The following is an 18314-nucleotide window of genomic DNA, read 5'->3' on the forward strand; positions in this document are numbered from 1 at the left end:
CTAACTCACCCTTTGTTTTGTTTTTTTTCCTGTTTTGTTTTTTTCTTTTTTCTAACCACTTCCTTTTTATTTTGCACACCCTTTTTTTTTATTATTTATATGATATAATGGTATTCGTCAATTTATGACAAACCCCAATTTCGCATTTAGGATTATTATTATTATTATTAGAATATTGTATATCGAAAAATCAAATACGATTGGAATTAATTATTTTGATTTTTTGTTATAGGGTATTTATAGAATTTTGTTTTCTCTCTCGCGTTAAGGAATATTTGTATTAATATAACGTTGAAGGTTATTTGTGGAGAAAAATAATTAATAATATGCGTAGGCATTTTTTATAGTTGATTTTATCTTTAATTATTAGAATAGATTAATATTTATTAATGCACACATTACACGTTAACGGTGTCAGGTATATTTTTGGAAACTTGTATTGGTATCAAGAAATTGTTCTTTTATAATTAATCAAATGCACGATGTTTAATTTAATATTAATATTTATTAAACTTTATTGATATCAAGAAATTGTTCTTTTATAATTAATCAAATGTATCGTGTGTCTAATTAATTGTTAACATTTAGAAAATGCATGATATTATTCGACGTTTAATTGTTAAAAAAAGGTTAAATATAAGAAAAATTAAAAATTACATTTATATCAAATATATATATGTATTTCTATATTTCTATATTTCTAATTTTAGATTTTTCTTTCAAATGGTTTACGTGTATCGGATAAAATAGGGCAATAACAATTTATTATATCTAAGATTTTGATTGTTTTCAGAGCACGAGTGAGGTCCGGTATAAAAATCTTGGACGCATCGTCTAGCAGCCCCGATTGGGAAGTCAAAGTGGAAATAAATGCGAAAAATACGGCGGCCACTTTCACAGCTAAGCGAAAGGAAGACGCTTCGAGAATGCCAAACGCGTAAGTACGTCCAAGATATTTTCCCATGCGAGACAACACACCCTTTCTTTCGTTCTTTCTTTTGTTCTTTCTTTCTTTCTTTCTCGTTTTAGATCGATAATATCGAAAAAAAAGAAATAAAGAAAAAAAGAATCAAACAAAAAAATCCAAACTAAAGGTAATAGTCTCCAATGAAAGAAAAACGAAAGGTTAAAAAATAAACGAACCGTTGTTTTGTTTTTAAATCAATCGATACGAATTTGAAATTTCACGAAATACATGAAACTTTCGTTAAAAAAAACAAATCATTAATAATACGAAATGATAAAAATATTATTAATAATTATAGGGTAAATTCGGGATAATCGTAGTACGTTGCAATTGAATTTGTTCATCTCCTCCTTGAATATCTTTTCCCTGTAAAATATTAGGTTCGCAACCGTCGCGTCTATTTTTCTTCTTCTTCGAATAACGTGCGACACGTAGATGATTTTCTCCTACCGATGATTCGATTTGATACAATTTGTCATCATTCATCGATCCCATTGCAATATCTCTTTTATATTTTCTACCATGTCCTTCGTTTTTGTTATTGTCATCGCTATCATCATCGCTATCGTCATCGTCATCATCATCGTCACAATCTTTCCTCTTCTTCTTCCTCGATTTTCTACCATGTTTTTTACCTTTATTATCATCGCTATCATCGCTATCATCGTCATCATCATCATCGTCATCGTCATGTTTGTTTTTATGTTTATCATCATCGTCATCACTAGAAGAACTACTACTACTACTACTACTACTGCTACTACTACTACTACTATCATCATCGTCATCATCGTCATCTTTATTTTTCCTTCTCTTAGCATACCTCGCTTGCCTTTCCAAAATTTTTACAACTTCCTCACTCGACGAACTAACACCACCACCACCACCACCACCATCACCACCTTCCGTTAATGATTTTTTCGTAACATTATCAGTATCATCACCGACAACTACATTCTTCTTTTCCTCGGAACTGGAGGAATCACTGTTGGAACCATCTTTGACTTTTTTCATCATTTCCGTTCCACCAATCGTTGGCACGATTTCTTCTTTATTAGTTTCCTCGACCAATGGATGACCATTACTCGTATCGTACAATGAAACGAATAAAATTGCGCACGCTAGTGCAAATAGGGACGCGTTTTTACGCATCTTTGTATATTTATTCTATATAATTATTATTATTATTATTATATTTTTGATCGTATTCTATTATTTGTTGTTTTTTTCTTTTTACTTTAGAACTTGAAATTATATTTTGATGATGCTATTTAACGATATCGAAACGTGCTAACTGCACGAGTCGTTTGTCGGTTCTTATATACCCGCAGCACGAATTACAGATAAACTTAAACACGAACGAAAGAAAAAGAACAAGAAAATAGGAATGAAAAAGAGAGAGAGAGAGAGGAAAATAAGCAAAAAAGATAAAGAAAATAATTTTGCTATCGGTTCTAACCTCGCCGATGCTCCGCTTTGATTTCTTCCCCCTCCCTTTACCCCACCCCACCCGATTTTATATTTCATCAGTGTGTTTCTCTATCAGTGTTTCTTTTTCTTCTTCTTCTTCTTCTTCAATCTTCTCTTTCTCTTTCTATTATTTGTTATCAAAGTCGATCGTTTGGTTTGGTTCGGTTCGGTTTGGCTTGGCTTGGCTTGGCTTCCGTGAAATCGTCGATTTTGTGTTAGAAATTTCAAATAGTTGATTGGAATATCGATAAAGAGAATCCAAACACGCAACAGAGATTTGTATCTTAGATATAAGGGTTTTATCACCCTTGGAAATCTTCTACTATTTTATATCTATCCCTTTTATTTATCATTCCGATCTTTCCAATTATTTTTCTAATACTCTATCTCGTTCCTTTCTTTATTATTATTATTATTAATCAAAATATCTTGTTAAAACAAAAAATTCCAATTAGGAAACATTGTCAAACACTATCATATTTTCGGTTTTCTTTTATCGCGTGGTAACAAACGCGGTGTCATTTTTTTTAATCTTCTCAAAAAAAGAAAAATTTTATGTACAGTAAATTCTGTACATATAAATTAATATAATAATTAATAATAAAATAATAATATATGTATAAATTGTGCGTACACATATAAAATATACAGTAAATTCTGTACATATAAATTATTACAATAATTAATAATAAAATAATAATATATGTATAAATTGTACGTACAAATATAAAATGTACAGTAAAAATTCCATACATATAAATTAATATAATAATTAATAATAAAATAATAATATATGTATAAATTGTGCGTGCACATTTAAAATATACAGTAAATTCCGTACATATAAATTAATATAATAATTAATAATAATATATGTATAAATTGTGCGTACACGTATAAAATGTACAGTAAATTCCGTACATATAAATTAATACAATAATTAATAATAAAATAATAATATATGTATAAATTGTACGTACAAATATAAAATGTACAGTAAAAATTCCATACATATAAATTAATATAATAATTAATAATAAAATAATAATATGTATAAATTGTGCGTACACGTATAAAATTTACAGTAAATTCTGTACATATAAATTAATATAATAATTAATAATAAAATAATAATATATGTATAAATAGTGCGTACACATATAAAATGTACAGTAAAATCTGTACATATAAATTAATACAATAATTAATAATAAAATAATAATATATGTATAAATTGTGCGTGCACATTTAAAATATACAGTAAATTCCGTACATATAAATTAATATAATAATTAATAATAATATATGTATAAATAGTGCGTACACATATAAAATGTACAGTAAAAATTCTGTACATATAAAATAATATAATAATAAAATAATAATATATGTATAAATTGTGCGTACACATAAAATATACAGTAAATTCTGTACATATAAATTAATATAATAATTAATGATAAAATAATAATATATGTATAAATTGTGCGTACACATATAAAATGTACAGTAAATTCTGTATATATAAATTAATATAATAATTAATAATAAAATAATAATATATGTATAAATTGTAAGTACATATAAAATATACAGTAAATTCTGTACATATAAATTAATATAATAATTAATAATAAAATAATAATATATGTATAAATTGTACGTACACATATAAAATGTACAGTAAATTCCGTACATACAAATTAATAATAATTAATAATAAAATAATAATATATGTATAAATTGTGCGTACACATATAAAATGTACAGTAAAAATTCTGTATATATAAATTAATATAATAATTAATAATAAAATAATAATATGTATATATAAATTGTGTACATATAAAATGTACAGTAATTCTATACATATATAATAAAAAAAATTAGTAGAAAAAAAAGAAATTCTCAGAAAATGTGTTACCAAAGGGCAATAAACAGATTCCGAGTAATTCGATAGCACGAATGTTTGTTTGGTATGACCCAAAAGAATAGAAGAAAGAGGAGGGGGAAAGAGGAACGATAAGTCTGAGAAGGAGGGAGGGGGGCAGGGAGGAGGGGAAAAAAGAGTTAGATTGTCCTTGTACATTTTTCTTTCCCTCTTGGCTTTGGTAATAAGCGCAATGGCGCCGAGTAAAGATGCATTAGCGAGACGAGTTCGTAAGGCCAGACATCTTTGTGTATTTTCTATGTATCATCTCTATTTATATATGTATTTGTATGTACATATGTATATACATACATACATACATACATAGATAGGTTTGCATATAGGTTTATGCGATTATATACACGAGGCATGTATTATGCATAAAACGCGAACCACTTTTCGTATCTCGGAAAGCCTTCGTCGTCGTAGCAGTAAAAAAAAAAATCCTCTAACGACGCGTCATTTTTTGCCCCGCATTAGAGAGACGACAACTTTGATCTTAGAATAACCGAGGATTATGACATCCGACTTGTTCAAGAATAATAAGACTATTTTTGTTGTTGTTGTTTTGTTGTTGTTTTGTGTTCGTTGCTGCTGTTCTTCCTCCCTCCTCCCTGTTTTTTATGATTCATTTTCATCATCGTTTAATTTCATAAATTTTATTATTATACGTGTTCGTGAGTTTTATTCCTACATTATAAAATAATGTAATACGATTAAACTTTTAATACTAAAATCTAGATTTCTTTTTTTTTTTAGATAAAAGAGAACATTAATGGAATATTAATTTTTTATTATTATTTTATTGTTATATTTATTCCAAGATATGTATATATATATATATATATATTAATGTGTAATATAGGTTTTATATATAATATAGGTTTTAGGTATATAATAATAATATATTTAATTAATTTATTATTTTTATAATTTTTATATTATTTTATAAATTTATTATAATTAATTAAATATATAATATTTATTAATCGTTATTTAAAAGAACTACGTCAAATCTCGAGGATATTGATTTTGTTTAAACAATTGTACGAGGTTTATTAGAATCATTATACTTTACAAACAATGAGAAATTTGAAAGAAAAAAAAAAAAAACGAAGGGAGAGAGAAGAAATTCAATCAGTAGGCTGATAAACCTTTCAATTCCCCCTATTCCCCAGTAAGGGACTCGTAACATTTCAATCAAAGTTTATTTAAAAGAAAAAGAAAACGAAGTAACATTTCAACAAACTTGGATTGATCGTAATTAATTGGATATGTTTCGGAACAATGTTAAATTCAAAACTTCTCCTCTAACACCCCTCCCCCTTCCCCACACACACACACACCTCACCCCCTTCTAAACTAATCACCTAATTGCACCAGCTTACTTGTAAGATCTATTAATAAAAAATGTTCCAATTTTGTTCGGTTAGGTTTCATAAAAAGCGACTTTCGGGACACCTTGTAGATCGGTAGAATGAAAATTCATTGAGAGTCTTTTTAAAGAATCTTCGAGTACACGGTTAAGACTCTCGGGAAGAAAATTCTTCTTCTTCTTCTTCTTCTTCTTTTCTTCCTTTTTTTTTTTTTTCTTATACTGAAAAGTTTAAATCCCTTGTTAGCGTTGGGGTAACATGTAGGGAAGAAAGAGAAAGAGAGAGAAGGAGAGACGTTAAAAAAATTTAAAGGGACACGCCCTACGTGCCCTGAACGAAACTATCGAACTTACACGATAACGAACTTTTGTCAATATACCTAACAGTCTGATGTCTCTACAGGGGTTGGAATATATATTCGTTTCTATGTTCTACCAAAAATCAACTCCAACTTCAACCCCAACCCCAACCCCAACCCCACAACCCCCAATTCAAATGTATGCGTGTGTTGTATACGTGTGTACGCAGGGTAGTCGTGGATATATATTGGAAAAATGTCTAGACGATCAGAGATGTCAAAAGTATCGAAAACTCTTCCCTGAATTTTGTATGATCAAACAAACGAAATAGGAAAATATTATTCCCCGTTTGTCGTTCAATAGTTAAATAATAGTAAAATATGAAATGATTTACGTTTTTTATTTACATTTATATACATGTATAAAATAATCTCTCGGTTTTAGATATATATATATATATGTGTGTGTGTTTGTGTGTTTGTGTGTGTGTATTTGTACGTAAGAGGATTGGAGAAAGAAAATGATTATCAAGACGACACAGTCAATGTTTTTGAAAGAAGAAAAATCTACCTTTCTTTCTTTATTTAAGTAGATACTTTATTTTCATCTTTGAAAGCAAACAAGCAAGCAAGCAAGCAAGCAAGCAAGCAAGCTGATGCCAGGAAGAAAGATTTTCCTATGTAACAAATCTCGAAGGAAGAAGAAGAAGGCTTGTGTTGTTAGATAAGATCTAAAGTTGAAAGTCGCGACTAAGAGAGAGAAAGAGAGAGAGAGAGAGAGAGAGAACTCGCTTGTGTTCTTAATGTAAAAAAAAAGGAGAAAAGTATGTCTCTTTAAACATTAAATCTACCTTGGAAATTTATCTATAACCGGTAACCGGTCAAATGAGACGACGATCATATTCCTTCTTAAGAATAAAATTTTCATTCTTTTTGTTTCTTTTTCTTTTTTTTTTTTTTTTAAATACAAAATCCGATAACAGTTTTACTTCAATAATTTCAAGTGAAATTCTAGTAATCACGATCGATAAAATATTATCGATAATTATTTAAATATAAATCCACTTTAGAAAGTAATTTGAAAAATATATTTCAATGAGCAAAAAAAGTAAAATCAATTTCTGTGAATTTTATTCGTCTCAAAAAAGATAAATAATATGATCTGCTAAAAGGATTAATTTATAGGACAAATTTGATCATTCGACCGATAATAAGTAAAATGATTTATTAATTTAACGTTAACACATTTCCTTACCGAAGATCAATTAATAAATAAACTTCGTACTCCTGCAAACTTTTATTGATCAATAATTTAAAGATAAACTGTTCGTTGTGATTCCATTGCTGAACATATTTCGATTCATTTATTTCTTTAACACTTCGATCGATTTTCTCACTCAACACATTCTGAATATTATTATTATTATTAAATGATAAAAGATCGAATAAACGAATATAAGTAAATTTTCATTTTATTTTCTTCTCACGCAATCGAATATAAATCAAAAAATACACCTAAAAAAGAATCGAATAAAATCTCGGTAGAAAAATAAAAAGAAAAAGAAAAAATTATTAATTTAAAAAAAATCTAGGAAGGGATGGGGTGGTCGTATAGTAGATAGAAAAAAAGAACAAAAAAGGGATTATAAAGAATGACCTAAAGAAAACGATATCTTGTGTTGATAATATCTTCCAGATCGGCCGAAGAAATATTGACGATGTTATTGGAAGCAAGCGAGGAAGGGATTAGTGGCAACTGGGACGGTGGAAAGATTGTCTGGAGCGTTCGTTACGGGTTCGAGAAAGATGAGGTGGAGAAGGAGAAGGAGAATGGTTCGCAGTTATCCGGCATTATCGATCATCAACAACAGCAACGTTTACAGCAGCCACGACAAATGCAGCAGTACCATCATCACCACCTCGATAACGAAAAGGTTAACGCGTTTCGACATATCGAGAAACGGAAACTTCAGGCACGTTTGGAGATACAAAAGGACGACATACAAGCAGTTTTACCGATCTCCAAGGTTAGTAAACTTTTCTACTCTCTTTATTCTTAAAAATGTGTTCCCCCACTCACCATTTACATTTTTTCTTACACCTTCTAACGAAATTCTAGTCACTCTCGTAGAAAATTCCGGGATAAACTGCTTTGAAATCCGTTTCCAAGCATCCACCCCCTCTCTTGGGTTTCCTTAAAAAAAAAAAAAAAAAAAAAAGGGTTGGACGTGAGAACCGATGAATTGTCGAGGATGTTGAATCGGTGGGGGGTGGTGCGAAAAACTAAAAGCAAAAAGTTACAAGAGAATGAGAGAGAGAGAGAATGAGCGAGTGATGCAAATGTTGTGGTTTAAAAAAAAAGAGAAAAAAAAAGAAGGACGTGAAAAATAAAAAAGGAAGGATAAAAAAAGGAAAAGTAAAGAGAGAGAGAAAGAAAGAGAGAGAGAAAGAGAGAGAAAGGTAATATCAAATGCGCCATTTCTCTCGACACCGCCTCGATCTTCGGCCGCTCCTACGCTCCACCTACCAAACACCTCCTTTCTTCCTCTTCTCCTTCTATTCCTTCTCCTTCAACTTCATTTCCTCCTCCTCCTCCTCCTCTTCTCTTCCTTTTCAGCTACCTACCTACCTACCTACCACCACTACTACCATCACACCACAACTTCCACCTACACTTCACCACACCAACTTCTGTTAGATCTCTCTCTCTCTCTTTCTCTCTCACCTATTTTCCTTCTCTTGGGTTCTGTTCCCTGATGGAAATCCCGTAGAAAAGAATCCGCTAACGCCGATAACCTTCTCTTCTCTCCTCCTTTCCTTTCCTTTCCTTTTCTCTTCTTTCCTCTCCTCTCCTATCATCTCCTTTCCTTTCCTTTCCTCTCCTAGCTGAAGCTAAGGGATCGATACCTAGCTAGGAATGTACGTACCTACTACGTGCTGGCGTAAAAGGCCACGCGAAAGAATCGTTCTTACCAACTCGTTCGACCAGTCTCCAGTTTCACGAGAGAGTCTTACTACTCTTGGGAAAAGAAAAAGAAAAAGAAAAAAGAAAAGAAGAAAAAAAAAATGAAAGCGGAGGATGAGGATGAGGATGAGGATGAGGATGAGGATGAGAAGTCGGAAACGATAGGAAAGTCCGTGAGGTACGACGAAGGGATAATGCTTTCTTTAGCTCACCGAGAGCAAACGCCATCTTCTACTATTTTCTCGGCTTTTCTTCTTTCCTCCCACCCTTCCTTCCTTCCTTTCTTCCTTCTTACCTTCCCCCACTTTCACCTCTCCTTGTCTTATTCCTACCATCGTCTTTACCTATTTTTTGTTACCCTTTTATACTATCTCTCTATCTCTATCTCTCTCTTTCTCTTATTCTGTCGCTTTTTTTATTTTTAACCCGCGCGAAAATATTGTTTTTTTACAATTCGAAGATACACGATCACGTTGGTTGGTATCCACAGTACAATACACATACACACACACACATATACCACTTCAAAGAAACACCGGCGATTCTTTGTGACGATGTCGTTTAACGAAGGGAAAAAAAGAAAATAAAATGACAGGATAAAAATATATATCAAAAATAACTGAAAGGAAAGAAATAAAAAATGAATGAAAGGACTGGTCAGGTGTAGGTATACCTGTATACGTTCATCCATCTATATATATATACATATAACACAATTCTCTTTTTCTCAGGGTCCCATATTTCTCGCACATTTTTTTTTCTTCTTCGTTGATTCCTTGTTTACGAGGTAGCTCACGTTCCTGGCCGCAAACGTTCTCTCTCTCTCTCTCTCTCTCTCACTCTCTCACTTTCTCACTTTCTCCCTCTCTTTCTATTTCTCAAAGCGACAACGTAAATCGAGAAGGATCTCCTTTTGCTCGCGTAAAGATATCGAACCCGATGATTTTCCATGGTAACGAACGGTAAAGAGTCGAATGGCATACGAAAGTAGCCGCAATATATACGTGCACCTTTTGCATCTCTCTCTCTCTCTCTCTCTTTCTCTTTCTCTCCTTTTCTTGCCGGCCACGTGGAATACGTGATTGAGTTTTACTACTTTGAACAGCTCAGTGTACCTATCTAAAGATATCTATCGGGTACCTCGATCATTTCGATATCTCCATTTATTCATCCCTATTTCTTTCTTTCTTTCTATCTCTCTCTCTCTCTTTTTTTCTGTATAATATATAAACTTGTTTTTCTTTCTCTCTCTCTCTTTCTATATATATGTATTTCTCTTTATTTTCTCTCACACTATTTTTCTCATTCTCTCATTACTTTATCTATACCCTCTTTCTATTTTTTTTTTCCTTTACACAAAACCGCTATCTCCTTTGCCTTTCTTTGTGGGGTGTTGAGAAGAGAAAGAAAAAGAAAGGAAAAAAAAAACACCTTCCTTCCTTCCTTTCTTTCTTCCTTCGTTCCTTCCTTTCTTTCTTTTTTCTCTTTTTTTTCCATGAGAAAAATAATAATAAAAAAAAAAAAAAAAGAAGAAAAAGATCAAGAGGAAAGGTACCAAGGGACGAAAAAATTTCTTTCAAAGCTAACCGAGAAACGTTCAGGATGCCATAACGCGTTCCGAAGCAGCAGCAGCTCCTCTCCTTTGCGAAGTATAAGCGTCGCGCGAAACGAACGAGTCTTTTATCTTCCATCTCACTCCCACTTTTTCCTGTTTCTTTTTTTTTCTTTTTTCTTTTTCTTCTTTTTTTTTCCCCTCGAGCAGAGGCACTTTCCGTCACACTTTTCCAACCTTTCTAGCGTTCGTAGCCTCTACCGAAACCAATACCAACACACCGCTCTATTCTACGACAATATCTGGGAGGGGTTGGGGGAGGGGGGGACTATCGATTGTACCTATTTTCTATCGAACTATCGAAACTCTCAACACAGTTGTCCTCCCCCCTCCTACTTCTACTTCTACTTTTACTCCTACTCCTACCCCCCCTACTTCTACTTCTACACCTACTTCTATTCCTACTCGTCGTTGTTATTTCATTCGAATGGTTGTTGATCCGTCCGTTAAAATCTGTACGAATTCGTAACGGTTAACGAATTTCACTGTCAACTGACACTAACCTAATGAATTAATTCGTTTACATGTTTCCTCTGAAAGGGAAGAAGCGCCCTTTCGAATCCTCTCCCCCAACCCCCACCGCGTGCCACCCATCCGCGTTCGTCCCCAACACCCCAGAGTTGTCAGAAATTCCAAGCTTCTTGATTATCCGGCGCACTAATTGCCGTACCTTCCAGGAGATGATGGTAAAGGAACGAAGTTTTTAATTAAAGGAGAACCTCCTCCTCCTCCTCCTCTTCCTTCTACTCCCCCATCCACCACACCTTTACCTCTACCTCTTTCTCTTCCTTCTTCTTCTTCTTCTTCTTCGTTTTCCCTTATCACTCACTCACTCACTCTCTCTCTCTCTCTCTCTCTCTCTCTCTCTCTCTCTCTCTCTTTCCTTTACCTTTATCTTTCTCTTTCTCTTTCTCTTTCTCTTTCTCTTTCTCGAGGCAGCACAAATTCGTTTATATTTCTTCGTCCGTTTCGTTTAACTCTAGCACGGATATCTTCCAGCTTTCTGCCACCGACTCGGAGAGACCTTTAGTGAAAACTAAATTAACCTAAGGAACACTTTACCTTTCGATGAATCAAGAAATAAAAGACTATTCGTCGCGGTCGTATTCGACTTATTTAACTTATACGAAAATAATTGCGTTAAATTTATTTGTTTGTTTTGTTTTTCGTTTCTTCTAACTTTTTAGTTAGATTAATTTTATTTATTTAACGGGTCCACGTTATTGAAAAAAGGTTCATTCTTGTCGATTTAAATATTTGATACTCGAAAGAATTTCAATCGTGCATATGATATTCTATTTATCTGTATACACTTTTTTGTTTCTTTTTGAAGTTATACTTGTTTTGGCGCGTTTGGGAAATGTAAAATGGGATTTTTTTCCGAGCGTCTGTAAAAAACGACACCATGAAGTTTGTCGGTATTTATGACGCGCGGCAAAACGATTTCAAGTTTACGGCATGAAGTTGTCTTCCCTTCTTCTTCCCATTTTTTCTCAAGCGGGTCACTAATACTAATTGTACTCAGCGCTGCTTGACTTAAATGATCGAACGGGAACCAATGCTATCACAGCGCCATGGCCGTTGACGCATAAAGTAATTCGATATATGTCCCTAATATTTAGTATGGACTGATATCTATATTTTGATATTTTTGTTTTTTTTTGTTTTGTATTCTTTCTTATATATGTAATATATCGATCGGTTGAAAATATGTTTCCTTTCTCTTTTTTTTAAAAGTTATTTTTGAGGTTATTGAGGTTATATTTGTTTTGGTACGTAAAAGAAGTATAACTTCTTAAGTGCGTACATAAGTACACACATCATTTTTTTTTATCTTTTTATAAAGGAGAAAGTAGGAAAGAGTAAAAGTAACTTTATCGGATACATATATATATATTTCGAGTTCGATTCGATTCTCAATACGATACGATAGATATCGTTTCTATGCCTTAGAGCAATGTTCGAAGAACATTGAACAACAACAACCCGCGTGAGGGAAGGAGAAAGAGGAAGGGGGAAAAAAAACAGAAATCAATCGAAGATCCACCAACAGGTATCCACAACATCATCCTCTTGTCGAACGATTTGCCTTTTCTTTTTTTCTTTCTTCCTTTTATGCGATAACGGAAGGTAAAACGGTGTACTTTGCTGTTTTAAAGTTTAGTTAGACGAGCCATTTATATAAAACTCTAGGCTAACGTATCTAAAATAATACACACGTAAATACATATGGCATATGTGCACACATATACACGTTGTGAATGTATAAATGCATATGTGTTCTTTTACGTAGCGTTTATATAATATACTATATATATATAGAGAGAGAGAGAAAGAGAGATATATATAAATAAAAGAGGATAGAATATACCATGCGAGGTCAGAGATTTAAATTCCCTCGTTGCAATATCCGAGTCGTTTGATGTTACTTTCCAAAGGCCAGACCGTACGGAAGCCAACTTGGAAATGGCTGCTTCGGTATACCGGACCAGGTTGGCCCCTTTCCTCTCCCCCTCATCCTCCTGTTCTTCCTCCAGCCCTCTGTCTCCCTTTCTCTACCTTCCCGCGGACTAACCGAGGCACCAGTTGGCCCCAACTGGAAGGTATGGACCTCCATATCTATGTGCATACATAATCGTAGGTCTCGACCATACTTTCTCTGGTTTCTGTTTTTTCTTCCATGTGTAGGAAACCGTCGAGCATCTCTTTTTTTCTCTCTTCGCAGAGAGAAAGAGATATTTTTGGTCATTTGAACAGAACCTGAAACAGAAATAATATTCGATGTAACTACCTTTTTTCTTTTTTTTTTGTCGAATAAAAGTGTTATTTTTAAGTGGTACAATGAAATATCATTGACGAAAACTTTCAATAAATAAAATCGTACGGTTACTGACAATTTATAATTGTCCGATTATTTATTACTCTTGACAACGATTGGTACAATCAATATTTTGAGGATTATTCGAAAGTTCGTCGTTTAGATTTAATCGATCGATATCGATGTTCGATTAGAAATGATCATCGAATGAGCATGAATAATCCGTCGAGACTGAATCTATTTCCTTTCAGAACTGGGAAATTATGAATACGGCCGTGCTGACGGGACGACAAGTGTCACAGGGGATGAAGGTTTTCATCGTCAGTCAAGCCGGTACCGTAGCCGACGTCACTTTGCAATCTTCCTGTCATTCCGAGGACGAAAGTGTACTTAAGGTAAAATACCGTTATTAATGCTGCCACGTTATCGGGATGTTCGATCGTTAATATCGGTAATCAATCCGTTCTACATCGTAATACCTACTATCCTAAGCACGTATTGAAGTAACTATGAAAGGGCAGAGACTGCGATGATTCACGTTCTTACACGATCGAAGTTGTCCCCCATGTATATATATGAGTGTGTGTGTGTGACTTTTTTTCAATTGCGAATCGTTACCCTCCTTTTTCCTCTTTTTTTTTCTTTCTTTTTCTCTTTTTACAGGTTTCCTCTTCGTGCAGCAGCGTTTACGTCGACGGCTCGGAAATACGTGGCTCTAGCAACGCCTCGGTTTTGGTTAAATACGGCACATACACCGGCCTAGCTAAGTTCACCGTTTGGATGCCAGAATTTCCATTAGAAGTTACGGTTAGCGATACGAAATTGAATCAGATCAAGGGATGGAAGGTACCCGAAGAACACGCTATGGGCGCGAAAAGTAAGCGTAGCTTGAACGGGACGAGTTTATCTAAAAGCGAATCTAAGAACCCGTCGGTTAGGACGAAAAAGAGGAGTGCCATAGCAACGGAATTAGAGGATTCGATGGAGGACACCTCGATGGACGTGGAGGATCCTGATATCGTGTTGGAAGAGGACGAACAGGAAGAACGTTTCCGTGGAAACGATCACGGATGGGATACATTCAACTCGATCGACAGAAACCCAACGACGAATTGTCGATTGCGTTTTCAACAAAGTCCTATAGAAGTTCACTCAAGATTTCTAGCGTCAGATCACGATTCCGGCAGGGTGTCCTATTTTGTTAATCGTCGTACTTGGTTACGCGTGACCGATCTGGTGGTCAGTATGCTTCGGGTGTCCGACCCAAGAATAGCCACACTTTTGCAAGGTAGAATCGTCCAAGGTCGAAGCGTCGGTAGAACGGAAGTTCAAGTTCTTTCGCCAATAACTGGTCGAGTAATCGGCGCTAAGGAAGTCCGCGTTTTGAATGATCGGGTTTCGGTCTCTCGATTAACGGTGAAAGTTGTCTCGGGTCTTCAATTGAGTATCAGTCCGGACACGGCTATTGAGAATGGTTACGTTGCCGAAACTTCTGTCACTAGACGATTGACCGCACAATATCAGGTAAGATTTGTAAACTTGTTTGAAACTAATTTTTAATCGATAGATGATTCATTTTTAAAACTCGTCGTAATTTTTGTCGTTCAACAGGAAGGTCTACTAGACATAGACGTAGAATTCTCCGACGGATCTCGTACACCCTTGAGAGAGATTGCTGTTAGCGATTACCATTTGCTGGTTGAAAGTCTCGATCCGGAAGTGGTAGCTTTCGCACCAATGGTAGCTTCCCATCATCCCCGTGTAATCGCAGTTGGCGAAGGTAGGGGCGACCTTTTGAGGGTTAGCCTTCAATTGGCGGACGCCTGTCGCCTTTCCGGAAGAAGATCGGGCAAAGCATCACAAAGAGCGTCAGTTGCTTCTCTTGCGAGTGCATCGGCCAACGTTGAAGTAGATTTCTCCTCGAGCGACCTGGCAAATCGACCGGAATTTGTGCAAAACGACGGCGGAGGCACGGTCGGTGGTTCCCATCATCATCGAGAGAGGAAAACGAATCGGGGCGAGATGGCGCCTGATCTACGTGACATTCTTATCGGTAAATAGGTTCTGTACCCCTTTGCCAAACAGAATTCTTTCACGATTTTTCTTTATACTATTCAATACTTATTTCATTTCATCATCTTATGATTAGTATTCGCTTTGCACTCGTCTTTTCGTGTTTGGTATGAAAAACACGATTGGATAACATAGGTTCTACACTTTGTCTATTCTTCTTCTTCTTCTTCTTCTTCTTCGCTGGTCTCTTTTTTTCTCTTTTTTTCTATTCCCTTTTATCCCTTCGTTACTCGTGTTCGGTTCGAAAAAATAAAAAAGGCAAGAGATTAATTAACTTCGACTGCGCGTTGTTGTTTCGCTTGGGTTCGTAAGATCGAACGTTCGATTTAAACGTTGCATGCATTAAATAAAACGTATCGGAAGGATCGTAGGCATGACCGATCGGAACGGTGTCCGGTATCACGTGATGGTAGAAGAACGCGATTAGTGCCGGCTTATTTTTTCACTCTTGCCCTCTCTCTTTCTGTCTCTTTGTTTTCTGTGCAAAGGGTTACCGCTGAAAGACGAGAACGAGCACGAGCACGAGCCTCTGGTGCAGGCGCGGCAGCACCTCACGGCTATAGCTAATGGCATGTCTTCAGGAGGAATGGGCGGTGACGGGATAAGGCATCAAGGGATAAGGCATCACATGAGTCCACTCGAAATTGGGATGTACGTCCTGCTTGCGGCCTTTTGCTTCGCGATCGTCGTCTTCGTCGTTTCCTGCGTCGTCTACACGAGCAAGTTCAAGCCACAATCGCCGGACTCCCCGCTGACCGGTGGTGCCCTTCCTGTTCTATCCGGCGCAGCTAGGGCCAGGGCAGCAGCCAATCAACTCGCTTCGAGTAGAAGACCTCCTAGGGAATCAACGACCAACGCGCACGATTGGGTTTGGTTGGGACGGGCCACCCTCGAACGTGCCGCTTGTGGTCCTCAACAGGTACGCATTACCCAACATTGATTGCTTTAGTTTCAGGAATTTCCATTTATTCCATACTATGACGACTTTGATGATGATAATTTTAGGTGCACGTTACCAGCAATCCTCTGGCCGGTGACGTCGAGGTCGACCAACCAGAATTAGGTACTTGTTTCGACAACCCAAATCATATCGAACTTCCATCGGCGGTTCAACGATCTAACAACACCCCCGGTCCCATCGATACTACGACCTACTGCAAGAGGGACAAATTGCCACGAAATAGCTTCGCGGTTAAATCCACGCCGATTAAACCCGTACCTGTTAACAACGTGACTGCACCGAACGTGTCCACAGCAGGCTCAGTGTTGGCGACTACGCGTAACGAGTAATTATTTGACTAATCCCTTCCCTAATAATTAAAGCGGAGTTTCGTAACTCGCTTTGATTTTCATTCGATTGTCATATTTTCGTAGTAACGAGGACGTGCCACCGCCTTTGCCACCGCACGGAGTACCAACAAATTCTAGCGTATCTGTTACGGTACCTACGACAGTCGCTGTAACGGCCACTCCAATAAATCCCAACAACAACAACAACAACAACGGTAACGAGGATTATAAGCCGCCTGTGCCACCGCACAGAAACACCGGGGTGATCGTTAGGCTGCCAGAAACACCTAGGAAGCATCGTCATCGTGCGTCCAGCAGCGGTAGCACGGGACATCACGCTAATCATCGGCACAACGTTAACAAACAACTCCAACAAAGTAACGTTGTTAAACCGTTAACAACGCAGCAACATGGAAAAGGCAGAGCGAACAGTCCAAAGGAGAACGGTGAGGAAGAGGAGGAATTCGTCGAATTGGTCAATCCTGACGACAAACAACAACAGCAACAGCAGCAACAACAACAACAACAGAATCCTTACTTAAAAGAGGCAAGGTCCAGAGAAGTTAAAAGGGCGACGATAGTAGGAAACCCGATGTTCTCCTCGTTATCAACGTCAGCCGTTGCATCTTCTGTTAACGCTTCCACCCCGACTATTGCCTCCTCATCGTCGACCTCCCCGCCGTCAACGTCACCGTCCTCCAACAGTTCCTCCTCCAACTCCTCCTCCTCATCAACGGTGTCCTCATTATCTTCCCAGGAGCAGGAGGAGTCCGTCGCATTGGAAGACCTTAATCTCGGTATGGATTATCACCAGATCATGCACTACTTCGACAATTTGAAGGAATCGAACGCCTAGGTAAAAGAGTCCGACCTCTTCGAAGGTCGACCGTAGTAGTCAACGTCGCCGATACGAAACTAAATTGGGTCGTCGCGTGTCGCGTTTATCATATTATTCTTCCGATCTTATTATAAGAGCTCTTCCTCTCGTCAAAGTATCTCTCGAAATGAAATGAAAAGAAGAAAGGAAAATGAAAAATAAGGGGATTGGCCTTGACGAGACGTGGTTGCTCGCGGCCCCGATTGTAAAGCTCGCATTCCCGCGCGCGCGAAATAAAAAAAAAAAAAAAGAAAAAACACTTGAGCTTTGCCATCGGAGATGATCCGAGAAAAAGTTTCGTATTATAGACTAATAATCTAGTCAGCTTCCTAGCAGAGCACGTCAAGAGCATGCGTTAAGACAAATACCTTACAGGTACACGCGCGGACACACAAACACGAAGACTGAACACGTTTACTACACTTACACATAAATACATAATAGAAATACATTTACATACGTATGCATATATATATATATATATACATATACATATACATATATAAATATACGTGTGTACGTGGGAATAGAGAACACGACAGATGCAGTGGCTTTATTCGACTGTCGGTGATCGATAGGGTGATGTGATGCTGGTTCGATCCAAAAGAGGAAATTATATACCTAACCGCGATATCAAG

The 18314-nt window shown here is 36.1% G+C and overlaps 1 protein-coding gene across 2 annotated transcripts in view; it reads left to right on the forward strand.

The window, feature by feature from the left end:
- Nucleotides 1-18110, forward strand: part of LOC122522193 (transmembrane protein 132E) — a 128180-nt gene extending 110070 nt beyond the window's left edge. The window contains exons 3-10 of one of the 2 annotated variants that reach the window (XM_043643038.1): nt 794-937; nt 7738-8068; nt 13688-13831; nt 14100-14960; nt 15048-15489; nt 15998-16428; nt 16515-16795; nt 16884-18110. In XM_043643038.1, coding sequence (XP_043498973.1) covers nt 794-937; nt 7738-8068; nt 13688-13831; nt 14100-14960; nt 15048-15489; nt 15998-16428; nt 16515-16795; nt 16884-17655 — 3406 coding nt within the window. In that variant the 3' untranslated portion in view covers nt 17656-18110. The remainder of the gene's footprint in view (nt 1-793; nt 938-7737; nt 8069-13687; nt 13832-14099; nt 14961-15047; nt 15490-15997; nt 16429-16514; nt 16796-16883) is intronic. The other variant, XM_043643039.1, reaches the window with a different exon arrangement.
- The last annotated feature ends 204 nt before the right edge of the window (nt 18111-18314 follow it).

Source organism: Polistes fuscatus, unplaced genomic scaffold (assembly GCF_010416935.1).
Source record: "Polistes fuscatus isolate 324 unplaced genomic scaffold, CU_Pfus_HIC Scaffold5, whole genome shotgun sequence".
Classification (NCBI taxonomy): domain Eukaryota; kingdom Metazoa; phylum Arthropoda; class Insecta; order Hymenoptera; family Vespidae; genus Polistes; species Polistes fuscatus.